This window comes from Salvelinus namaycush, chromosome 5 (assembly GCF_016432855.1).
Source record: "Salvelinus namaycush isolate Seneca chromosome 5, SaNama_1.0, whole genome shotgun sequence".
In the NCBI taxonomy this organism is placed as follows: Eukaryota; Metazoa; Chordata; class Actinopteri; order Salmoniformes; family Salmonidae; genus Salvelinus; species Salvelinus namaycush.
In genome coordinates, this window is record NC_052311.1 from 32728954 (window position 1) to 32755129 (window position 26176).

At 43.2% G+C, this 26176-nt stretch overlaps 1 protein-coding gene across 1 annotated transcript; it reads left to right on the forward strand.

The window, feature by feature from the left end:
• Positions 1–366: 366 nt before the first annotated feature.
• LOC120048213 (receptor expression-enhancing protein 2-like) lies at positions 367–24053 on the forward strand. Its single transcript, XM_038993998.1, has 8 exons — positions 367–555; positions 5883–5955; positions 11815–11891; positions 12211–12331; positions 12582–12695; positions 12936–13122; positions 18255–18427; positions 19769–24053. The coding sequence occupies exons 1-8, from the start codon at positions 524–526 to the stop codon at positions 19865–19867; spliced, it is 876 nt and encodes a 291-aa protein (XP_038849926.1). The 5' UTR covers positions 367–523; the 3' UTR covers positions 19868–24053.
• Positions 24054–26176: the final 2123 nt, after the last annotated feature.

Here is a 26176-nt window from a genome sequence, read left to right on the forward strand (position 1 = left end):
ACTAATCTAATTCAGTTTATCAACCAGCTAATTATTGGAATCAGATGTGCTAGATTAGGATGGAGTGAAAACACAGGACCGTAGCTCTCCAGGAACAGGGTTTGAGAGCCCTGGCCTAGACATGGTCTGGGACATCAGTGCATCTGACGTTTCACTGTACAGAGCTTTTTGGTATTGTCTATCTAGCTAGGCCTACGTAATTCAGCTAATTGGGTCAGTGGCAGCCTTCATAGGACCTATTTCATTGTGGCAGTAACCAGTTGTTTTTGCCTTCTCTACGGACTGGACAAAACAGTGTGGACCTGCCCCTTTAAGAGAAGAGGAGTTCCAGCGATTTGAATGCTGCAGATTCAGAATCCACAGTAGCCTACCTGCCAGTAAAATAGAGCATTCAAGAGCAGGAGCAGGCAACTAACTGCACTTGCATCACAACCACACGGTCGTGGACGGAGGAATGGGGGGGGTATCCAGCTAGTTAGATTTCCGAGAATAAGGAAAAGCTCACTACAATCAACCAATTAAGATGGTGTCGTGGATTATCTCCAGGATGGTAGTGTGAGTATGCATTCTGCAGCGTCTGTTTGTTGTAGCTATCGGCTCTTGTCAGCCCACATCGTGTTCTATAGCTACATACGCTAGCTCGCGCTGTCATCTGTTCGATGCCATGGCTTGTGCCCAGAGCGCAGGCGAACAGTTGTCTTGATAGCAAGATTGCTAGCGAGCGAACTAATTTTCTAGCAATTAAATTGTCGTTGGTTTATATATAGCCCATGGTGTCTAAATGTGCGTTTTGACCACTGGTGTTTCATAAAGCCAGGATGGTAGGCAAACAGCAACACCGTTAGCCAGTGCAAAATTGGCAAGGTAACGTTAGCTAGCTAATGTGGGTAGTTGAAATGACAACGCTGCTAGCCAATTGAAGTGAAGGTGGAATACATTAAATGGCTAACAAGCTTGCTAATGCCATCTATTGAAGTAAATTTACGAATTCATATATCGGTTGTGTAGCTAAATCAGTAATGCAAAAATGCTTTATTCTTGGATATCGCTTATCGTGCATAATCTTGAATAATGCAGGCCCGGCTGCTATGATCATCAAAACATGGCAGCAACTGCACTGCTAGCATGACGCTGACAGCCAGACAAATAATTTTGATTTGTCTGGCTGTCGTGTGTCATGCTAGCAGTGCAGTTGCGGTCATATGTTTTGATGATCATAGAAGCCAGGCCTGCACTATTCAGGATTATGCACTATCCCAATGTTACCTCAACCAAGATCAAGTCAATATTTTTACATGATTGATCTTTGTCATTCATGAGTTGTCTTAAATGTGCAATATGCAGAAATGGCTCGTAAATTCCTGGTTGCTAAAATTCGAATAGTTCGCCTAATTTGTTTTTGACAAAACTAGCATTGTGTCACGAATCCATGTACCAAGTAAACAGCTGTTAAATATATTTTCAATAGCCAACAATATTGTATTTTCAGCTTTTTGAAGCTGGTATATAAAACCGAAACTTAACAGGAAGCATAGAAATAATGTACATAGTTTAAATCTACCTCTTCTTAGACTTGCTTTCGATGAGAACGACAGATCTAGAACTAATTTCTGTGATTTTGGTCCGTCGCTCAAAAAAGTTACACATTGAAGCTTTAACGCCTCATGTCCACCAGATGCTTCACTGTTTGCATTCCGGCGGAATTCGTTCATTGTCAATGGAGCAGTCCACAACACTAGGCTGTTGTGCACTGCATGCGTTCAAAATTTTCAACTCGTGCGGTGTTACAAACCGAAGTACACAGACTCCAACCAGCTCGCTTTTAGGTAGTTGAAAAGCGAAGCACATGCGTCAAGTGCCGAAGAATGCGGGCTAGACATCAGTAGGCTGGACATATGACATTTTTAACAATGCTTTTTTTTCTAATAAAAAGTAGTTAATTGCATCCGCTGTGGAGCCCAGTTTCATAATATTACCATATACCCCAGCTGCCTGCCGTAGTTTGAGTAATCACGAAAAACAGGCGTTATTTTAAGGAAGTGTTTCACCCTGCCAGCGCCTATTAGTTCTATTGAGCACTGTGGCACCAACTCGCCTTCCGAACTTTCTAATCCCATTTTGTTGTACTGTCACAATGGTTGCTTCGCTATAGTTGGCAATGGAGACCTGCTCACGTTGTTTATAGTAAAAATGCAAACAACAAAAAATTACTCGTTACTCTGAGGTCGTCCCATTGTTTACTATAGGGAAATATAGGTGTCTGTCTATTTTGCCAAATATCTCGCAATGTGTATATTTAGATTTAAAAAAATAAATAAATTGGACACCATTTTAATCACGAGAATCTCCTCTTTCTAATTATGTAAGGCTGGGTAGTGTATCTCGTTGTCATCAAACGCTAGCCTCGAAATACCGTTTGCCCTTGGAACGCTGCTGGTATATTTCGCCAAATATCTCGCAATGTGTATCTCGTTGTCATCAAACGCGAGACCAGAAATAGTCAGAAGTTGCCATTTTTTCCCTACTTCCTCGTTATGCAGACATAAGCACACTTGGCACCATTGAGGTGTGGATGTTTACTTTCTACACGAGTTGTTCTTTTTCAGTTTCGTCCTAAGAACAGATTGTAGTAGTAAAATTTAAAAGGGATACATTTTTAAGCTTCACTTCAGTCAAAACTGTCTCTGCGAACGTTTGATTCCATTAATTTGCTATGCGCTCGCGCTAGTGTTCCAGCTTAGCCAACGTTCTAAAGCCGTTTTTCAGCCTTGGGTGAATTTTGACTCGTTCTATTGTCCAGCCTAACATCAGGCAAAACAAAAAGCACTTGCATCGGGTGTAATGTGTTATCATGGAGCTGTCACTGTGACAGTGGTGCTGTTTCATAAGGGGTGAGACCAATTATGTTTTGGTGAGATGAAGAGGGAGGCGAACCATGAAAAACAGCCCCAGACCGTTATTTCTCCTCCAACCAACTTTACAGTTGGCATTATGCATTGGGGTAGGTAGCATTCTCTTGGCATCTGCCAAACCTAGTCATACTGCCAGATTGTGAAGCATGATTCATCAATTCAGCTTTACGCCACTCCAGCTGACGTTTGGCATTGTGTATGGTGAGCTTAGGCTTTTGTGCGGCTGCTCGGCCATGGAAACCCATTTCATGAAGCTCCCGACGAACAATTATTTAACAGTTATTGTGCTGACGTTGCTTCCAGAGACAGTTTGGAACTCGGTAGTGAGTGTTGCAACCGAAGACAGATGACTTTTATGTGCTTCAGCACTCAGCGGAACCATTCTGTGAGCTTGTGTGGCCTACCACTTCGTGGCTGAGACATTGTTGCTCCTAGACGTTTCCACTGCCCAGTAACAGCACTTACAGTTGACCAGAGCAACTGACTTGTTGGAAAGGTGGACACCTATGACGGTGCCACGTTGAAAGTCACTGAGATCTTCAGTAAGGCCATTCTACTACCAATGTTTGTCTATGGACACTGCATGGTTGTCTGCTCGATTTTATAAACCTGGCAGCAATGGGTCTTGCTGAAGTAGCCAAATCCACTAATTTGAAGGCCCCTCCGAATCGTCCTCTGGAATAACGGATATTCTGGGTTAATAATTACATAACCAACAATCTGTAGTAATACTAGTCCCATGCAAATAGGGCTAATGATGTAGCCTACTGTCTGACTTTGCATTGTATTACATAACCAATAATAACATCTAAGCAACTATTACCTTTAGTGTGTAGAGCGTTTAATGCCATATGTCCACCAGCTGCACATGCGTTTTACCATATGTTGTTTTTGTCAGATGTCTAGCCTGCATTTTCCATACTTGATGTGCTTCGCAAGGCTGCAGAACGGTTTGCAGCATGGAGAAGACCGTTTTCGCCCTGTTCGACTAAAGCTAATAATTGGAACGGATGAAAGTTATTCTTCTATTGGCAGAGGTCATTCAAAAAGTACATTTTATGCCCTGAGGACACATCTCCCGGGTGGTAGGCACCTCCCCCTTGCACCAGCCACACGCACTCTGGTTTTTGGCTTTGATGTAATTTTTGGGAGAATTTATTTAACCATGATGTATCTAGCACAGTTAAGCATTTTACATCGGGTTAAATGGTTAGAAAAGATAACTATTTTTAAAGGTTGGGATAGGAGGTGTAACCGGTGTCTTGGGCCCAGCTGGGGGTGGTTGAGGAGGCAGCACTAGTGGTCTCATCTGAAAACAAGCATATGTTAGCAAGCAATTTTTTGTTCAGGCATGTTGTATAAATTCTAATGGGATATCTTATGCAGTAATATATTCTTCCATTATAAAAAGACAACTAATTCCACAAAAAGGGTGAGTGAAATATCCATTGTTTGTTTACAAAAGGTTTCTCTGAGCTTTCCCCATAGCAAACAACATCATGGAGCAACATGGCAATGTTAGACCCTTTTCCCGATCCGTAGCACTTTGACGACACACTAAATCCCTTCGCCGACACACTAAATCCCTTCGCCAGCTTACAAATAGAGACTATCTCAGAAATGTAATGAATGTCCGCTCCGAGCTTTCAGAGCGCCGAAAGACGGCTCATTGTTTCAAGAGAAATCATTGCCCAAGGTCAGTTTCTCCTACAACAAACTCATTCTGGGCATGTTAAAACCTTATTGTCTTAACTAAATATATGTGTATCGATGTGAAAATTGGCATATAGACAGTAAGTCCCCAGACTTTATACATATTGAACTGTCTTTGATGTTGCCGCGAAATGGGAAGAAGCTGCGTTACAGTTGTAACTGCGTAGGTAACTACTCTCAAGATTTAGTCCAGGCCTGAGACAAAATGTTGAAATAGTAGCCTACTTTGACAACTATTCAGTGAATGCAACAAGTATTAGATACACAATATTTGTAGGACAAATTCATATTTCACACTGTCACTTTAGTGTTTGCATTTAGCCTACAACATGTCATGGAACTTCTGGAAGCACGGCCCCATCCTGCAAAGTGGCACAGAACACATAGAGCACCCAAAGGACGTTTCTACACATCACCCACTCGGTCCACACGCCTTGGTGCCACATTCTTGTCCCCCCTCTTCCTGCCACTGTAGCCATATCACAAAGTGAATGCACAAGCTGCATTTTGAATGCCTTCAGAGAAGAGATTTCTGGAAAGAGGCCTTTGCAGGGTCCCCCACACAATGTACGCATTTGAGGCTATGTTGTTTACATAACGTACATACACTGGTAGCAGTCAGCCTCTGATGGCTGTGTGTGGCAGGCAGACAGACACAGTAAGGCGTGGTCCTCCTAGATCTCCCCTCGCTCAGCATTCAGTTCCTGTCACATCAGCAGTAATTGCCGCGCCGACAGGACAGAGTACTGTGTGTGTGTGACTGGATTTATTTTTCCTTTTTGTGTGTGTTGCAGGCAGGTTCACATACGGTGGGTGACCTGTCGTTAGCCCTTTTTGTGTTTTGTCCCTCTATCAGTACAGTAGCAGAACCGCTCTCCATGGTTTTCCAATCTTCTGTTTCCTGGAGAGAGAATTTGTTCCAACAAACCACTGCCTGTTTTTTTATGTCTAAATGTCACCATGTATTATCGCAATACAGCTGGTACCCTAAGTAGGCTAACAGTGTTTTTATTTTTTTGAGTGCACATTTTTAGAGCCTGTTCAGAATATGGCCTACTTTCTTTGAACGCAACCTATTTATGTTGACACTGAGATCATGGGTTTTAGACTCGAGTCATGTGTTAAGCAACATTTGACTGGATAAATATTGAAACAGAGGGAAACATTTTGTTCAGTGTTGGCATCCTGAGGTCATGTTGCCCGGGTGATGTTGTTTACTGTACCGTAACCTCTGACCCATGTCTCCTCGTCCTTCAGCCTGGCCTTCGGGACCCTCTACCCGGCCTACTCTTCATACAAGGCTGTCAAGACGAAGAATGTGAAGGAATATGTGAGTACTGTACCTATTTTTTTTAATTTTTTTAAAAATTATTATTCCAGTATATTAGTGTAGGATAAACATTTTAAAGTGTCTTTTGTAGCCAGCTCATATTCTTATTGGAAAAAGTGACTGTTTTTTAAAATGGGGTGTGGGATTTTACTCTCTCCAATGGATGCTGCAAGTTTCCATTGTCTCTGAGGATGCGAGAGCAGTTCAACTGTATCCGTTTAAAAGGGGAACCTCCCAGCTTACCTCATCCCTGTCAGCGAGCAGAGGGATGAGAAAGAGAAGGAAGAGGGGTCCTCTGCCAAGCTCTCTCCTTAGTCTCCGCCCTCTGGTTGCTATAGAAACCCCACTCTCAATATCTGAGTGGGGGCACATGCAGACTGACAGAGGGAGAGATACAGAGGAGGATGCCATTTTTAGCCCTGTTGGTTTTATTTCTCACCCCCCCCCCCACCCCAAAATGTGACTCAACCTCTCAGGCTATTCACTGCATTCCCTAGCTGGGTTTAGTACTTTGAATTGTTTATATGTCGATAGACATACAGTGCATTCGGAAAGTATTCAGACACCTTGACTTTTTCTACATTTTGTTACGTTACAGCCTTATTCTAAAATGTATTCAATTGGTCCCCCCCCCCCCTCAATCTACACACAATACCCCTTAATGATATAACTGGTTTTTAGACATTTTTGCGAATGTAAATGTGATACATTTTTATTATCCTTAAGTATTCAGACCCTTTACTCTGAAGCACCTTTTGGTGCAAGTCTTCTTGGGTATGATGCTACAAGCTTAGCACACCTGCATTTGGGGAGTTTCTCCCATTCTTCTCTGCAGATCCTCTCAAGCTCTGTCAGGTTGGATGGGGAGCTTCGCTGCACAGCTATTTTCAGGTCTCTCCGGAGATGTTAGATCGGGTTCAAGTCCGGGCTCTGGCCGTGCCGCTCAAGGACATTCAGAGACTTGTCCCGACGGCACTCCTGCATTAGGGTCGTTGTGCTGTTGTAAGGTGAACCCCCCCCCCCATCTGAGGTCCTGAGTACCCTGGAGCTGGTTTTCATCAATGATCTCTCTGTACTTTGCTCTGTTTATCTTTCCCTCAATCCTCTCAGTCCCTGCCATTTTAAAACACCCCCACAGCATGATGCTGCCACCACCATGCTTCACCGTAGGGATGGTGCAGGCAGGGACGAACTGAGAACGAAAAATGTACCTGGACTTTTTGACTCAGACCGGCCCACCAAAAATCCCTCCAGTGATACACCACCACCCACGCCACACTTTATGTAAACAAGATTACTGAACAATAGAACAAATAGGGATAAAGTATTTGCTTAGTTCTTGAAGGGCTGTCTGTGTAAAGCCGCTGGCACTGGATGTTAGCTGACTAAAGTTTTTAGGGTCTATAAGAGCAATGTCGGCATACAAAGTGCCATTACTCAGAAATCGCCGATGGATGCTATCTATAACTGTATCCAAAATTTGATTATGGACCCCACTCTTGTATGCACTCTCTACCCCAGTAAAAGTCTCATCTTGTGCCATCTCTCCAGGCACGGTTTTCTTCTTTCGAGCCCTTTTCATTGGCCGAGTGGTCTCTAACTCCAGCTCTGTTTCCTCATCCCGTTCCTGCAACTTCCTGTTGGCCCACTGAACAAATGTGTCTGCAGCTGCCTTGACTTTTTCAAAATCTCTTGCCATTCCTTTCAGCTGCTCCTCTGTAGACACAACCATACGATGCACGGACAGAATGTCCATTCCACTTGTTTTGAAGATATTTTGAGACTGGTGAGGTGACCTGAAATATTCTGAGGAATATCTGAGTTTTAAGTATTGTTTCATACTTCAGCAACTCCCTCAATGTATCCTTGTGCCTTGACCCGTGCAGTAGTGTTGTTTTTCTGATCTTGTATGGTTGAAAGAGTGAGAAGGACCTCAACATACAGACCCTCATCTGGATTTCCAAAAGCTCCAAAGACGTTTAAGGCACTGTCTTTAGCCCACCAGCGTGTCTCTCCAGTTGGAGCAAGATGTCTGTCTTGGGTCCTTGCTCTCCTTCTCCAAAATGTCCGTCCTCTAGTAGGATTCACTGAAGAACACAGCTATGTTGTTATTGAGAGAGAAAAAGTGACCCACTTGCCAAGACACACTGTGTGTCTGCCAAAACAAGGTTCAAGATGTGTACATAGCACCACCCATGCACTTGATTGGTGGTGTCAAGCTTCATGTTTTCCACTACTTCACTCAGTACCTGGACAAAGTATTGTCCAGTGGATGCCTCGCATTTCACCACAGCCACAAGCCTCTCATGACGTTCGTCACACATTTGACTAGGACAGAGCATTGATCTTGTGTTGTAGTGTCAATCTGGACTGAACATACGAGCTTCCTGCATTTCACTTGTTATGGTGGCCTGCGTCGGATGGTGGTAATGACGTTATCGGTGGTAGTCTTTGATAAGAGTGATTAGAGAGCCTCTTCCCCCTCTTGACCCAGGCTCAGAGTTTATTTTTTTGCTTTTCTCTATGCAGGCAGTGAGATGCTCTTTCATACATTCATAAGTCTTTGCTAGGTAAAGCCCCGCCTTATCTCAGCTCACTGATCACCATAGCAACACACGCTCCAGCAGGTATATTTCACTGGTCATCCCCAAAGCCAACACCTCCCTTTGGCCGCCTTTCCTTCCAGTTCTCTGCTGCCAATGACTGGAACGAATTGCAAAAATCACTGAAGCTGGAGACTCATATCTCCCTCTCTAACTTTACGCATCAGCTGTCAGAGCAGCTTACCGATCACTGTACCTGTACACAGCCCATCTGTAAATAGCACACCCAACTACCTCATCCCCATATTGTTTTTTAATTTTTTTATCCTTTGCACCCCAGTATATCTACTTGCACGTTATCATCTGCACATCTATCACTCCAGTGTTCATGCTAAATTGTAAGTACTTCGCCACCACGGCCTATTTATTGCCTTACCTCCCTAATCTTACTACGTTTGCACACACTGTACATAGCTTTTTCAATTGTGTTGTTGACTACGTTTGTTTATCCCATGTGTAACTCTGTTTTTGTTGTACTGCTTTGCTTTATCTTGGCCAGGTCGCAGTTGCAAATGAGAACTTGTTCTCAACTGGCCTACCTGGTTAAATAAATAAAAATACACAGGTCGTACTCAGCAGAATGATCATCTCTAAAAAGTTGCCATGGGCAATGCTGCTGTCATCTAGCGTACAAGCTGCTTCAGACTGCATGCCTCTGTAGCTCAGACCTCTCTTTCCCTATGACTTTAACAACATCTAATGCGCTCTAGCACTTGCCTTCTACTGTGCACTTGCTCTCAATGAGCAGACATCTGACTGCCGATGAAGAGGCGCTCAATGTTACCTTTTGGAGGACGTTAGAAAGTAGGCCTCGGCATAACCTCTATGCATAATGCTCTTCCACTCTGTGATGGATATGATTCCCGTCTGCCATTCTATTCATGAAAGGGCTGTTCTCTGTGGGCTTTGCAAATGCCATACACATGAAGCTGAATAAAGCATGGTTCTCGTCACTGTATGACAGCCACTTCCTGTTGGTCCCATCTTTACAAAAGAGCACCTTCTGCACCACACTTTTCCCACTTTTGTTGGGGGTGGAAACTGAAAAACATATCTAGGTCCCTTCGGCCTCTTAAAATAATCAAAAATTGGTGTGGCAGTGGCATCCTGGCTCTGGCTCAATCTACGTCTGTCCACTGCAGATGCAGTATCCTCAACCTGGATGAGTAATTTAGTATAATATTATAACATTAAATAAAAAGTAATGTTAATATAATAATAGTATACTAAATACAGCTAGTATAATATTAATTCCAATTGGATAATACAGCAGTTTAAGCAATACACAACCAACATTTATAATTTTTATAGGTTTTGTTCCGTCATTAAATCCTTGTGCAAGAAAAATGGTCTACATTGGTTGTTAGTACTTAGCATTAACAAAGAGACTAACTTGTCAATAATCATAACAATTCATGCATAACAATGAGTTCAACATTTCGAAAGTTTGCTGTAGCACGTCAACCTTTAATGTCCCGCCCCATCCAGGCTGTGATTGGTCAGTTCACGAAAAGTGACATTGACAAGCGCTTGTTTCAACAGAAGGCCACCTAGCCAAACCCAAACATTGCTTATCTTATCCCTATTGTCTTACCACTTCAGCTGCAAAACATTGACTAACAGTTGAACTGCTATCGCTGGACTCAATGGGCTGCTCTCTCTCCTGCCAGTGCCTTCAGGCTCACTCGGCTGAGATGATTGACTGGTAACGGCGCCAAATGAATAATTTGTTATTTTAAAACGTTTGGCTGCATCAGTCCCAAGGGACTTCAAACTCTTTGCTTTTCAGCACCACCTTTTTACGTTTTTCGTTTTGTTTGTCCATCTTGCTCCACTCCACTATTTATCCAAATGTCACCACTTAACAGAGATGGGAAAGGGGCGGGGCCCAGGTAAAGTTAGAATGGACTGGACCAGAATGGACTGGACCACAAGTAATTGGCTGGGGGAGAGAGGCTGACAGATGTAATACCCAACCGCAGTGGGGCCAGTCAGACACACAGCACTTGGTTATTTTTATTTAAGCGGGGGCCGGGGTTATTTATATTTTGCGTTGCATCGGCCCCAATTGTCAAGCGGCTCACCGGGAAAACTCTCGGTGCTCCAGATGGCCAGTCCGTCATTGGTGCCAGGTTTCCTCCAGACGTGTCTCTTGGCATTCAGGCCAAAGAGTTCAATCATGGTTTTGTCAGACCAGAGTCTTGTTTCTCATGTTCTGAGAGTCCTTTAGGTGCCTTTTGGCAAACTCCAACCTGGCTGTCATGTGCTTTTTACTGAGGAGTGGCTTCCGTCTGGCCACTCTACCAAACTGAGCAATCGGAGGAGAAGGGCCTTGGTTCACTCCCTGACCAAGGCCCTTCTCCTCCGATTGCTCAGTTTGGCCGGGCGGCCAGCTCTAGGAAGAGTCTTGGTGGTTCCAAACTTCTTCCATTTTAAGAATGATGGAGGCCACTGTGTTCTTTCAATGCTGCAGAAATGTTTTGGTACCCTTCCCCAGATCTGTGCCTCGACACAATCCTGTCTCGGATCTCTACGGACAATTACTTTGACCTCATGGCTTGATTTTTGCACTGACATGCACTGTCAACTGGGGACCTTTTATATAGACAGGTGTTTGTGCCTTTCCAAATCATGTCCAATCAATTGAATTTACCACAAATGGACTCCAAGTAGAAATGTCTCAAGGGTGATGGATGTAAACAGGATCAATGTAAACAGGATGAATTGAGTCTCATAGCAAAGGGTCTGAATACTTATGTAAAAAGGTATTTTAATTATATATTTTTTAATACATTTGCAAACCATTTCAAAACCTGTTTTCACTTTGTCATTATGGGGTATTGTGTGTAGATTGAGGGGAAAAACATTAATTTAATCCGTTTTAGAATAATGCTGTAACGTATCAAAATGTGGAAAAAGGGAAGGGGTCTGAATACGTCCTAAAGGGCACTGTATTAACATGTTTGCACTCTGTCCGTGTGTCTTAGGATTCATCCATACCGTCTTGCTATTTATATTGCAGTAATTGATGGTACACTTCACACACTGACTGGATTTTATTCCTTGCCCGTCCTTTGGCAGTGATAAACCATGCATACTGATTCGGTCTATAAGGGCTGTAACGTGCATGCTTGTGTGTGCGGGAGACGGCGAATGCTGTACATGCGTCTTGTCACATTTTTACGGCCGATTTACTGTAGGCTGCGCTTTCCTGTGCTACATTTTGTGACGCTCTCTCCATCGTTTGTGTGTCCAGGTGAAATGGATGATGTACTGGATAGTATTTGCGTTATTCACCACAGTGGAGACCCTCACCGACTTGTTCATGTCCTGGTGAGTCTTGGTGGGTCATCTCTGACCACTGCCCTACAGCCACGATACAACACCAGTCCCTAGGACTACCCCTAGGATCAAAATACTTTGAGAATACGTATTCATGGTTGAAAAGATGTGCTCACTAGGATTGCTATATTTAAATCAACTTTGATTTTGTTTGTTTACATTTGTCATGGTGTAGGTAGGCTATTGCCTTCTGAAAAGTACCAAGATATCGGAGCAAACGCTTGGTACACCCTTTGGTCCCTGAGAGGCCTAGATCCATTCTCCTTTCCTGCCTATTAAGTATCTCCTGTTGGTGTGGTTGTCCATGCAGGTTTCCTTTCTACTTTGAGTTGAAGATAGCCTTTGTGATCTGGCTCCTGTCTCCGTACACTAAGGGCTCCAGCGTGCTCTACCGCAAGTTCGTCCACCCCACCTTGTCCAACAAGGAGAAGGTAACGTGTAACTCTTAACCATGAACTCTAACCCGGTCCAACAAGGAGAGGGTTAGAGGTCACAATGAGATCTAGCTCTCTGTCTGCCTGTCAATTCTCTACTGGTTAGATGCAATGACTCATCTTTCTTTGTCTCCTCTTTGTTTTGCGTGACTGTCACCTGCTTTTGCGCTGTCTTTCTGTTTCTCTCCTGCTCTTTCCTTTTAATTTTTTTTTTATTATGTCTTTTTACCCATCTTCTGTCCTGTAGGAAATAGACGAGTACATCACCCAGGCCAAAGACCGTAGTTATGAGACTATGATGAGGTTTGGAAAGAGGGGGCTGAACTTGGCTGCTACGGCCGCCGTCACTGCAGCTAGCAAGGTAAGCAAGGCGCCGGGCCTCGACCAGGGGTGTGTCTGTGTGCACATGGTGTTTCCGTGTGCGAGAGAGGATGGAACTTACAATGTGCATATGTGTCTTTGTCACCCCAAGGCGTTTGAGGTGTGTGCTCTTACTGTATGCTCACTTCATGTGCCTTAGCACTGGAATGCTGTAGGGCGTCTGTCTGTATATGCGTACATCTAGAGCCTGCAGTGTTTGAGCGATGTGTGTGCTGTGCAGGGCCAGGGCGTGTTGTCGGAGAAGCTGCGTAGTTTCAGCATGCAGGACCTGACTCTGATCAACGATGGGGAGGAGCTGGGCCTGCGTTCCTCTGACCCGCGCATGAGGAGAGACGCCATGGACGACATGGTTACTGGAAGTAGCACGCTATCTAACACACTGCCCCGCGCCAAAGCCACACGCCAGAGTGGGTAACACACACACACACACACACACACACACCCACACACAAATGCTGGCTTGCGCCATCAAATCAAATGTATTTATATAGCCCTTCTTAGATCAGCTGATATCTCAAAGTGCTGTACAGAAACCCAGCCTAAAACAGCAAGCAATGCAGGTGTAGAAGCACGGTGGCTAGGAAAAACTCCCGAGAAAGGCCAAAACCTAGGAAGAAACCTAGAGAGGAACCAGACTGAGGGGTGGCCAGTCCTCTTCCTGCTTCCATACGGCAGAGTATATAATGCATGCGTACAGATCACTGTGAATATTGGGGTATGTGGAACTGATCACCGGTCAAAAAGGTTGTCGAGAAATGACAGCCATTTTAGTCATAGACAAGTCAGCGTACTGTAATACTGGCTGTACTCTGTGCCCGTTGTCGAACAGCTCTTATCGGTACTGGGAGGGAGGTGGTGAAGTCATGTGATTTAAAAAAAAAAAAAAAAAAAAAAAATGCAGGATGCCAGGGAGGAAACGCTCCAGAAGGGGAGGAGATGGGGGGAGAGAGAGCATGTGATGTCAGTGGGGGGTCTTTGTGTCTGACTGCACAGCGCTGTCTCTGTGGGGCTGGCAGTTTGTGAATACAGGGGGAAACACTGAGGTAGAAAAGGAGAGTGAGGATGGAGAAAGGGAATACATTTAGTTAATGGGCAGTATGGCATGAAAGCCAGGAAAGAGGAGAACTAGTGTAGCGATGAGACAGACCAGGAAACGGTAACAACAAAAAAATCTAATCAAATTTTATTGGTCACATACACATATTTAGCAGATGTTATTGCGGGTGTAGCGAAAAGCTTGTGTTCCAAGCTCCAACAGTGCAGTAGCATCTAACAATACATACATCTAAAAGTAAAATAATGGAAATATTAGGACGAGCAATATCGAAGTGACATTGAATAGAATTTAGTGGGAAGAAAAAGTATGTGAACCTTTTTAGAATTACCTGGATTTCTGAATAAATTGGTCATAAAATGTTATCTGACCTTCATCTAAGTCACAACAATAGACAAACACCGTCTGCTTAAACGAATAATACACAATTATAATTGTTCATGTCTTTATTGAGCACACTGTGTAACCATTCACAGTGCAGGGTGGGGAAAGTATGTGAACCCTTGGATTTAATAACAGGTTGACCCTCCTTTGGCAGCAATAACCTCAACCAAACATTTTCTGTAGTTATGGATCAGACCTGCACAACGGTCAGGAGGAATTTTGGACCATTCCTCTTTACAAAACTGTTGAAGTCCATAATATCCTTGGGATGTCTGGTGTGAACCGCTCTCTTGAGGTCATGCCACAGCAGCTCAATTGGGTTGAGGTCAGGACTGACTGGGCCACTCCAGAAGGCGTATTTTCTTCTGTTCAAGCCATGCTGTTTTACTTCAGTCTTTTGGGTCGTTGTCCTGTTGCATCACCATACTTCTGTTGAGCTCCAATTGCCGGACAGATAGCCTTAAATTCTCCTGCAAAATGTCTTGATAAACTTGGGAATTCATTTTTCTGTCGATGATGGCAAGCTGTCCATGCGCTGAGGCAGCAAAGCAGCCCCAAACCATGGTGCTCTCTCCACCAAAGTTTACATTTGGGATGAGGTTTTGATGTTGGTGTGCTGTGCCTTTTTTTTCTCCACACATAGTGTTGTGTGTTCCTTACAAACAGCTAGGGTTGCAAAGGGTCGGGAAATATCCTGCATTTTTCAGGAAATTTTCCATTTGGAAGTTAATTTTGCTTAAATACATCAAACAAGTTAGCTTATAAGTGTGACTTTTTTTTGTGGGATACACAAGGCAATTCTAGGTCTTGTGGCATATTTTGGTTAAACTATCCCCAATTCAATCCCTCTGCATGCACAGTGCAATCTTCCATCGAATGTACAGCTGATTCTAAAGATCTTACACACTAATAAGATGCTATTGAGCCCACACTACTACACTGTCTGAGCCAAGGACTACATGCTTTCTGGTAAGCTTTGATTACATACTGGGTGGGGTGAAAATATTTTATGACATATGTTTTTTTTAACTAGTAAATAGTAGCCTACAGCAAAGTGTGTTCTAAAATAATTTCCGCTAGTTCGTTTTTGCTACCATGTGGGTTTTAGCTTGCTTGGGCCTGCTAACTGTGTTAATACACCTGTTTCCATATGTTTCATTTTAAAACATTTATCTTACAAAAGAGTTGTTTAATCTGTACATGGAATTGTATTTTTTTATTTTTTTTACTCCATTTTTTCCCCCTGATCTTTACAAGAAAATGCCACGGGCACTATCTGATGTGTGGAGACATTTCACTGCAGCTAATGTAGAAGGAGAAGCTATGTACATTTGCAAATACTCTGTGAAGAATGCAACAAAGATGCAGAATCATCTGGCCAAGTGCATAAAGTTCCCTCCGTGCTTACAACAAGCAACCTCTGACAAAAGTCCCTCTACTTCTATTCGAGGTGAAAATGGTGAATCCGACACCTCATCGATTGCAACAGCTCATGGTCCTCCTGGAATCAGTTTTTTTTACTCAAAGGAGAAACATAGTCAGGGAAAAGCTGATGAATGTCTTGCTCGAGCTGTGTATACAACTGGTTCACGTCTGATGCTCACAGGCAATGTGTATTGGAAGAGATTTCTGAATGTTCTTCACCCAGCATACACCCCTCCAACCAGACATGCTTTATCTACTCATTTGCTGGATGCAGAGTTCAACAGAGTTCAAGTGAAGGTCAAGCAGACTGTATTATGGTCATCTCTGATGGGTGGTCGAATGTTCGTGGGCAAGGAATACGTAACTACATAATTTCCACCCCTCAACCAGTATTCTACAAGAGCACAGACACAAGGGACAACAGATTGCAGATGAGCTGAAGGCAGTCATCAGTGACCTTGGACCACAGAAGGTATTTGCACTGGTGACAGACAATACTGCGAACATGAAGGCTGCTTGGTCTAAAGTGGAGGAGTCCTTCCCTCACATCACACCCATTGGCTGTGCTGCTCATGCGTTGAATCTGCTCCTCAAGACATCATCGCACTGAAAGCAATGGATACATTATACAACAGAGCCAAGGAAGTGGTTAGGTATGTGAAGGGTCCTCAAGTTATCGCAGCAATCAGGTATAGACCTTACAGTGAAATGCTTACTTGTAAGCCCCCAACCAACAATTCAGTAAAAAAAAATGCAGACAAGAATAAGAAGTAATTAAAGAGCAGCAGTAAAAAAAGAAATACGAGACCATATACAGGGGGCTAGTGGTACAGAGTCAATGTGCGGGGGCACTGGTTAGTTGAGGTAGTATGTACATGTAGGTAGAGTTATTGAAGTGACTATGCATAGATGATGACAACAGAGTAGCAGCGGTGTAAAGAGGCGGGGGCACAATGCAAATATTCTGGATAGCCATTTGATTAGATGTTCAGGAGTCTTAAGGCTTGGGGGTAGAAGCTGTTGAGAAGCATCTTGGACCTAGACTGCGCAGAGAGAACAGTCTATGACTAGGGTGGCTGGAGTCTTTGACAATTTTTAGGGCCTTCCTCTGTCACCGCTAGGTATAGAGGTCCTGGATGGCAGGAAGCTTGGCCCCAAGCTACCCTTTGTAGTGCCTTGCGGTCAGAGGCCGAGCTGCCATACCAGGTGGTGATGCAACCAGTCAGGATGCTCTCAATGGTGCAGCTGAAGAACCTTTTGAGGACCCTTGCCAAATCTTTTCCGTCTCCTGAGGGGGAATAGGTTTTGTCATGAGGGCACAACTGTCTTGGTGTGCTTGGACCTTGTTAGTTTGTTGGTGATGTGGACACCAAGGAATTTGAAGCTCTCAACATGCTCCACTGCAGCCCCGTCGAAGAGAATGGGGGCGTGCTCGGTCCTTGTTTTCCTGTAGTCCACAATCATCTCCTTTGTCTTGATCACGTTGAGGGAGAGGTTGTTGTCCTGGCACCACACGGCCAGGTCTCTGACCTCCTCCCTATAGGCTGTCTCGTCGGTGATTCTTTTTCCATATATGGTAAATATATCCAATGCAAAAAACATATACATTTTAATGGTGTTAATGTTCATTCCCACGGAAAGTTTACACCTGAATATTCCCCAAAAATGTGCAACCCTACAAACAACAGAACTTTAGTTTAATTTGTCCACAGAATATTTTGCCAGTAGCGCTGTGGAACATCCACGTGCACTTTTGCAAATTTCAGATGTGCAACAATGTTTTTTTTTTTTTTTTGGACAGCAGTGGCTTCTTCCGTGGTGTACGTATTGTAGACTTGTCAACAGAGATGTTAGCATCTTCCAGAGATTTCTGTAAAATCTGACACTTTAGGATTCTTCTTAATCCCATTGAGCATTCTGTGCTGTGCTCTTACAGTCATCGTTGTAGGACGGCCTCTCCTAGGGAGAGTAGTAACAGTGCTTAAATTTCTCTGTTTATAGACAATTTGTCTTACGGTGAACTGACTTTTAGAGATACCTTTGTCACCCTTTCCAGCTTTATGCAAGGCAACAATTCTTAATATTCTGAGATCTCTTTTGTTCGGGGCATGGTTCACATCAGGCAATGCTTCTTGTGAATAGCAAACTCAAATTTTGTGAGTTAATTGGGCAGGGCAGCTCTAAGTGGTTCTGAGGTGATCTGATCCTTAACTAGCCTCAAAGCACTTCATGATGACAGAAGTGAGTGCTACGGGTCCATAGTCATTTAGTTCAGTAACCTTTGCTTTATTGGGTAGGATCAATGGTGGACATCTTGAAGCAAGTGGGGACAGCAGACTGGGATAGGGAGAGATTGAATATGTCTGTAACCAAAACTGGAGTGTTTAGCGCGTGAGCTCCTGTTAGTGGCTAGAGGCATGTACTCTCGTCTCATTCACCAACCACATGTCTGATAGGAGAGCCTAGAAACCTGCCATGTATTCTCTATGAAGCAAACGGCATGAAACTGGGAGGGACCTACATGAACTTGTTTTCATTGCAAAACTTTTTCTGTTTGGAGTAAACGGTTTCTGCGGCGTGCAACTAATGAATACACCCCTGGCACACTAGTGGGAATGTGACGATGATGATAATTTCACTCATGACAGCCCACAATCCCTCTGTCCAATCCCACAGCTCGTTCCTCCATGGTTCCTCTTCTTGACGAATCATCGCAGCACAGCTCGGACCAATCAGACACCAGGAGCATCACCACGGAGCATTCTGACGAGGACTACGTGGAGAAGGCCCCCGTGAAACGCACGGCCAGCGTCAGGGCAACCAAAAAACCTGCCGCTGCCAAGACCGAGGTAGGGGATCACACACACAGAGTGGAGTGGGACTTCGGCTTATGCATTATTTGTGACAGGAGAGTGACTGCTTCTTCTGCACTGAGAGTCAGAAAAGTGATGGTTTTAAGTGCACTGGGTGTGCGTGCCAGTATTGTGAGTGTAAATGTGGAAATCAATGAGGAAAAGTGCACATACCACTCTGTTTTGAGGAGTCACAGCGCAACCCTTAGTGAAGGATGAAGCCAATGCAGTCTCGCCCCACTCTTGACTCCTAATATGTTTAAGTGTGTGCAAGTCACAGGGTCACCCACAGTATAACTGTATAATCCTCCAATAGAAATACTCTCATATATTATCATGTATGAATGAATATCGCCATCTCCAGCAGCTGTGTAGAAGCTGCCCTGGACACAGTTCTATGATCAGCGGAGTCTTTAATCTTAGTGGAGGGAAATGCAAAACTTGCCTTAGATCAGTGTGTAAGGGGAAACCTCATCCTACTCTACTCCAGCACTAGCCGATTTAAAACCTTTTTTTATTTTTTATTCACCTCCACGATTTACGATGGAGTTTAGCAGCGACTAATGTGGACGTACTGGAGCTCCGACGTCACATAAAATGACGTTTCAAAAAACGACAGATTTCAGCACCCGGAAGAATAGCCCGCAATTACACACGACATTGTTCTGTGTAATTTCGAGCTGTTCTCTGGGTGCTGAAATAAATGTGGTGTCGCTGTCCAACAATAATCCCCAACCAAATTTACTGAGCAATTTGGACAAAAACGATGGATATACTGGGTTGGCCTGAGAGTTGTGCGAAGTTGGTAAAACATTTTTTTATGAAAAATGATTCACAGCTGTAATTGCTTCCACCAAGTATGAACTCGAGGGGGGGTGGAGACTTATTCAATTATGATATTTCAGTTGATTTGTAAAAATGTATTTAGCAAATCTTTAACTTCCTTTCACTTTGAAAAAGGGGAGTTGGTTGTGTAGGAATAATCTAATTGAATCCCTTTTTTAAAAATATATATTTTTTTTACATTAAACATTTTAAGGTAGCGAAATGTGGAAAGTTCAAGGGAGTGGAGACTTTCTATAGGCACTGTATATACGGCTCAATAGTACATGGTTGTGTATAGGAAGATTTGTGTGCGCGCCGTGGACTAATTCAGGAATGCGGTGTGCCGGTTGTTAGACGGCTCTTGTGCGAGGCGTCCACCCACTTAGGACGCTAAGCCCTTGTCCAAGTTCTCTGAATACCTACTTCTCTCATTTTTTTTGATCTCTGTTGTCATTTCTTTATTTTTCAAATTTTCTCTTCGGTAAACTCCTTGCCTCTCTTCCCTCCTGTCAGACTACTACTACTACTACTACTACTAAGACGGTGAAAAAGATGCCAAAGAAGAAGACTACCACTACAGCTATAGCCAGCAACAACGGCGAGTCACAATGAGACCTGTATCTGCTGTCCCGATCTACACCCTACTGTACGCTACCACACACACACACACACACACACACACACACACACACACAGCCAAGGACCTCTGGACAGTCACTCTTGCCTGTTAAGCGCCACTCACAGGTTTAGTTCTACTATATATGCCCAGCTTCATTTCAACTCACAGGTTTAGTTCTAATATATATATGGTCAGCTTCATGTCAACAGCACTTTTTATTTAACCTGCTGCTTACATTTTAGGCTGTATAGTCATTGACATCAGTGTATGTAAGTGCATGTTTTGTTTGAGGTAATGGCAGTGATGGCCTGTTAACTGAACTGAAAATGTGTTGCTTCCTTCCTCCTGTACTGTTTACAGCCTTCTCTGTGTTGTCTATCCAAAGCCTCACACGGGATTGACTTTACTTAATCCTCTTGGGGCCTTTGGGAGCATAGGGCATCCACCCTGGCTCTTCCACTCACCCACTGTGCGAGGGCTTTTGCGTCTTGCCAGGAGATTCCTGCTGGATTATTGGAGACGCATTTTTTCTCAGGATCAGCTTAACCTACCTGAGTCCTTATGTTATCCAGAGTGAAGGGAAATGCTAAACTGGCCTTAGATCAGTGTTTTAAGGGCAACATACTAATTGGAATGCTATCTTCTCTCTATTGGAAGGTAGTTTGAGGCTGCCATGTAGGGGAAGGTACTATAGCGGACTAGGCATGTCTGGAAGAGAAAGCAGGGAGGCCAGGGAAGAGAGGAGAGAGGGAGGGGTGCTAAAGAGTTGTGGACCGGACAGACTAGCTCTGCTCAACATGTCCCTACTACAGAGATCAGTCTCACCGCTGTCTGTAGAAGTCTATAGGGCCAGGCCCCTATCCCCTTTGGGAAGTCTGTCTGTACATGGAGGCGGTGTTGTCGTCTCTGGAGAACGGAGGACATTCTGGGAGCACTTAGGTCTCTAACTGTGTTAAGCCCATGCCAAGGTTTCTCATATCATTCACTCTGCTGTTGTGGAGCAGTAGTGCCCATCGACTGATAAACACTGGGTCACACGCTGGCAGAGCGATGAACAGATCGGTGTGTGTGTACCCCCCTCTCTGTTCCTCTCCCTCTGAACAACTCCACCCATCCTCACTCTGTGCAGAACAGAAAGTCCAGCAGAAAGACCCACAAATTCAGGCTTCGTTACCTTTTTTGTGTGTGTTGTGTCTCTGCATTGGTGTGTGTGTGTATTTTTGGAACGTGACCACACTTCTGTTTTCCCCCTCTGTTGACCCAACTGCATAGAGCCAGAATGACATTTAGCATTCACTTATCACATAAACATATATTTGATTTCATTTAACTCAGTACAACCACGTGTTGATAATGCGTTTAAAATCATTGAGGATGACAGTTAATGGTCCTATTAAATGACTCGCATGTACAGACAGGACATAGTAGACCTATGCTACACAGTAGACCTAGCCTACTAGGCATACTTGGGTTAAAGATAAAATGTATTCTTTTTTTTATTACTTGTATAGCGCTTTTCAAAGCGCATAAAAAGTGAAACATTGAAATTATGGAGATTGAAAATCTGCTGTTTTTGGGGTGAAGTTGAGGCAATTTGAGCTGGAAAGTCATTGTAGGTTTAGAGGAGAGGGCATCGACGGGACAGCCAAGGGGAAACAAAGAGAGTCTGAAAAAACGGGCTCAGAGCTCTACAACAGCACACCACCTGCTTTTCTGAATGGTCAGTCACTCTATTGGAGTCAGGGATTTAGCGCCCACCTGGGTGAGGCCACGGCTGCTGAAAAGCCACTACATCTTGACAGTGGTTAGGAGCGTTCCCTGAACAGTCCCTGAATTTCCTCTGCTACCTCTGGCTACAGAATGCAGTTCTTGCTGTAATACTTCCAAACGGATTAAACAAAAAGCCTGATTATTTTGAATCCAGACAAACCGCTAGCAATTAAGCCAAAAGATAGACTTTTCATCACAATCCTGCAACTCTGAGAGTCAAGACCACAGGATATAGAGCAGTCAAAACCCACAAAATAAATACAAATATTTAGAGCTCTTTGCCTCGGCTACGTTATGATGCCATGGCAACCACAGAACCAATAAGCATAATCATCATAATATTATAACCATCAATAACATCAATGTCTTACACTGCAGCGCTTAGCCTAGCTATACTGTACTCTCCTGTGTCTGATAACCAAACATTTTAATTGAATTGTGTTAGACTTGTGCTTTTAGGGTTATTTTTGTTTACTCTAAATTGGCGGACACACGGGACGTGGTGGTGTTGTACCCTATTAGGAAGACCTTCAGGCTGTCTGGCTCTTACCTGGGTGAGCACCCCAGTCTGACTAGTGAAATGTCTGAGGGATCAACTACTATCATAGTCCTAAATTGTCACACTAGGTGTTGTCAACTATTGTAGACTATATGACTTATGTCACACACTACGTATATTCCTGACTAGGTTAGTTATCCATGACTGATATCTCTACTTCAGGGCCCGTATCCACAAATCGTCTCCGAGTAGGAGTGCTGATCTAGGATCGGGCCCCTACCTGTCCGTATAATCTTATCAAGGAATCAAATCTGAAGGGCCTAGATCAGCACTCCCACACTGAGACGCTGACGCTTTAAGGACACGGGGGCCCAGATGTCTGTTAATCTAGGGTCTCGATCATATATCATTGTTTCTCTGAACCATAAGGAGAGCAGCTAAACTAGCATATCCTCGTCACCTGTCCTCTGACAGTAGCCACCTCAAACATGGTGGAAACTGGCTTACCCTGTTAGATAGATGGAAGGATACTGTGGATAAATGATCTTCCAATTGTGTCTAAAGCTGTTAAAACGATGTGCCCTGCTAGTGTTTTACTTAAAAGATATATATATATATACACACATAGCATACAAGGTGGGTTTTTGGACAAGTGTTCTTTAGGGCATCTAATCAATGCCCTTTAAACTATTGCCTTGTCTGAAATCTGTCCCTACCCTCAGACACCTTGTCAATCTCCCCTAGATACTGGGATAGAGTGTAAAGGATTGCATGGGATTAGCTAAAGAAACTGTGATAAGAGCGCCACCTAGCTTCCTTGTAGGTTAGGTTGAGTTTCCACCATGTTGTGCTTTGTCTTACACCTATCTGATCCTCTCATAATCTAGGAGTGTGTTGGGTTAATTGGAATGTAAAGGAGTTGATTTTTGGACTGGGTGTGCTTTAAGGGGGCCTTTTTGCTTTGTGCAGGTTTTATTTGGAGTTCCCTTTAATGAGTCTAAATTGAAAGCATGAGACTACTGCACTTGTGTGTTGCTGCTGTCTGCAGTGTGACACTGATTTGAACCAGTAGTGGGAGACATACTCCAACTGTTTTAGAGATACTGTTTGAAGTTACCTACATGTACACACTATGTAAAAGTAATTTTCTGATTGTATAAAATAGCTTGCTTGCCTTACTCTTAATGAATACATAGGTTTTTCTTCTTTTGTTGCTTTTTAAGACTTGATTTGTATTCTTTTGGGGTTTTAAAATTAAATCATATTGGATTTCCTTAAGAGGAGGCACCTCAACCTCTCTGTAAAGCCTTATGCTGTGAAGAGTGCTACTTGTGTTTTTTTTAATCTCTTCTCGATTTTTCTGTCTCAAGAAGAGGCATTTTAATTGGTCAGTGAACTACCAATAACAGTTGATTTCCTTGTCCCAGTCCTGTAGGAATTTGCTCAGAGAATGGGAATTTCTCAGTCTGGTATTCTGAAAATGTTGTGTTTTGGTAACGTCCAAACTGAAGTCATGGAGCCCCAAGCTTTCTTTTACAGTGTCTGCTCCCCCCTTTCTGTCAGGCTGGCTGCATATTCCACGAAGGCAATTCGATTGTGTCCTTTTTTCCTATTCTGTTTTAATTTGCTACAGTTTGCACTGAAGAAAAGATGGCACACCCTATTGAACGCTTTCTAGTTGTCATGACAACATTACTTGACATTTTAATGTTCATTTCATTTTTTTGATATTTATTTTTGGAATCAGTAATCAATAATCAGTATTATTGTGTACAGGAAGTCTCATTGTGAGAATATTCTGGATATTAATATTGTTTGTGCCAACTATCAATACTATCAATACTGTAATTAAGGATGACAGTCATGTACCAATAACTGCTACTAATAAAGAAAACATATTACACTCCTTATCTATCTTGTGTTTTTGATTATTTTACCTTATTGCCAATAACTTGTAACTAATAATTTTTAAAAAGTGATTCTATTTAAAAAGGTATTTATATGTAACCTTTTGGGTAACTACCATATTCATAAATGAGTTCTAGATCTGTCACTCATTGAAAGCAAGTCTACGAAGCGGTAGATCTGTTCTATGGGTGCTTTTTCTATGCTTCCCATTAAGTTTTGTTTTTACGTGTTTTACTTTCAGTTTTGTACACCAGCTGAAAAGATATTTTTGGTTATAATTCGCAGAAGTTTAGATGGTACAATGATTCTCTACAATGTCACAAACTGATTTCTGCATATTGCACCTTGTTTAATGTTACTTTCATCCCTCTTTTTAAAGATTACCTCGTCATGCATTCCAAGATTAAAGGTGAACTGCACTCACGAATGCGCGATTCTAAATAAATCACTGACAGTGTCACCAGCAAAGCACCATCATACCTCTTCCTCCATGCTTCACGGTGAGAACCACACATGCAGAGATCATCCGTTCACCTTCTGTGCGTCTCACGAAGACACAGCGGTTGGAACCAAAAATCATAAATTTGGACTCATCAGACCAAAGGACAGATTTCCACCGGTCTAATGTCCATTGCTCGTGTTTCTTGGCCCAAGCAAGTCTCTTCTTCTTACTGGTGTCCTTTTAGTAGTGGTTTCTATGCAGCAATTTGACCATAAAGGCCTGATTCACGCAGTCTCCTCTGAACAGTTGATGTTGAGATGTGTCTGTTACTTGAACACTGTGAAGCATTTATTTGGGCTGCAATCTGAGGTGCAGTTAACTCTAATGAACGTATCCTCTGCAGCAGAGGTAACTCTGGGTCTTCCTTTCCTGTGGCGGTCCTCATGAGAGCCTGTTTCATTATAGCAATTGATGGTTTTTGCAACTGCACTTGAAGAAACTTTGAAAGTTCTTGATATTTTCCAGATTGACTGACCTTCATGTCTTAAAGTAATGACAAACTGTCGTTTCGCTTTGCTTATTTGAGCTGTTCTTGCCATAATATGGACTTGGTCTTTTACCAGCTATCTTCTGTATACCACCCCTACCTTGTCACAACACAACTGATTGGATCAAACACATTAAGAAGGAAAGAAATTGCACAAATGAACTTTTAAAAAGGCACACCTGTTAATTGAAATGCATTCCAGGTGACTACCTCATGAAGCTGGTTGAGAGAATGCCAAGAGTGTGCAAAGCTGTCATGAAGGGAAAGGGTGGCTACTTTGAAGAATCTAAAATATATGTTTAACACTTTTTTGTTTACTACATGATTCCATATATGTTATTTCATAGTTTTGATGTCTTCAGTATTATTCTACAATGTAGAAAATAGTAAAAATATACTCTTGAACGAGTAGGTGTGTCCAAACTTTTGACTGGTTCTCTATATGCGCAACATGTAAAGTGTTGGGTTCATGAGCTGAAATAGATCCCAAAAATGTAATGCGCACAAAAAGCTTATTTCTCTCAAATTGTGTGCACATTTATTTACAACCCTGTTAGTGAGTATTTCTCCTTTGCCAAGATAATTCATCCACCTGACAGATGTGGCATATCAAGAAGCTGATTAAACAGCATGATCATTACACAGGTGCACCTTGTCCTGGGGACAATAGATAGCTGATGTTCTGAAAGAGCTGCAAAATCTGGACCCCTACAAATCAGCCGGGCTAGACAATCTGGACCCTCTCTTTCTAAAATGATCTGCCGAAATTGTTGCAACTCCTATTACTAGCCTGTTCAACCTCTCTTTCGTATCGTCTGAGATTCCCAAAGATTGGAAAGCAGCCTCGGTCATCCCCCTCTTCAAAGGGGGAAACACTCTAGTCTAGACCAAAACTGCTACAGACCTATATCTATCCTACCCTCCCTTTCTAAGGTCTTCGAAAGCCAAGCTAACAAACAGATTACTGACCATTTCAAATCCGACCGTACCTTCTCCGCTATGCAATCTGGTTTCAGAGCTGGTCATGGATGCACCTCAGCCACGCTCAAGGTCCTAAACAATATCATAACCGCCATCGATAAGAGACAATACTGTGCAGCCGTATTCATCGTACTGGCCAAGTCTTTCGACTCCGT

Coding starts and splice junctions, on each gene's coding strand:
- LOC120048213 (XM_038993998.1), top strand. CDS start 524: ATGGTGTCGTGGATTATCTCCAGGATGGTAGT. Junction 556..5,882: donor ATTATCTCCAGGATGGTAGT/GTGAGTATGCAT, acceptor CTCGTCCTTCAG/CCTGGCCTTCGGGACCCTCT. Junction 5,956..11,814: donor CGAAGAATGTGAAGGAATAT/GTGAGTACTGTA, acceptor TTGTGTGTCCAG/GTGAAATGGATGATGTACTG.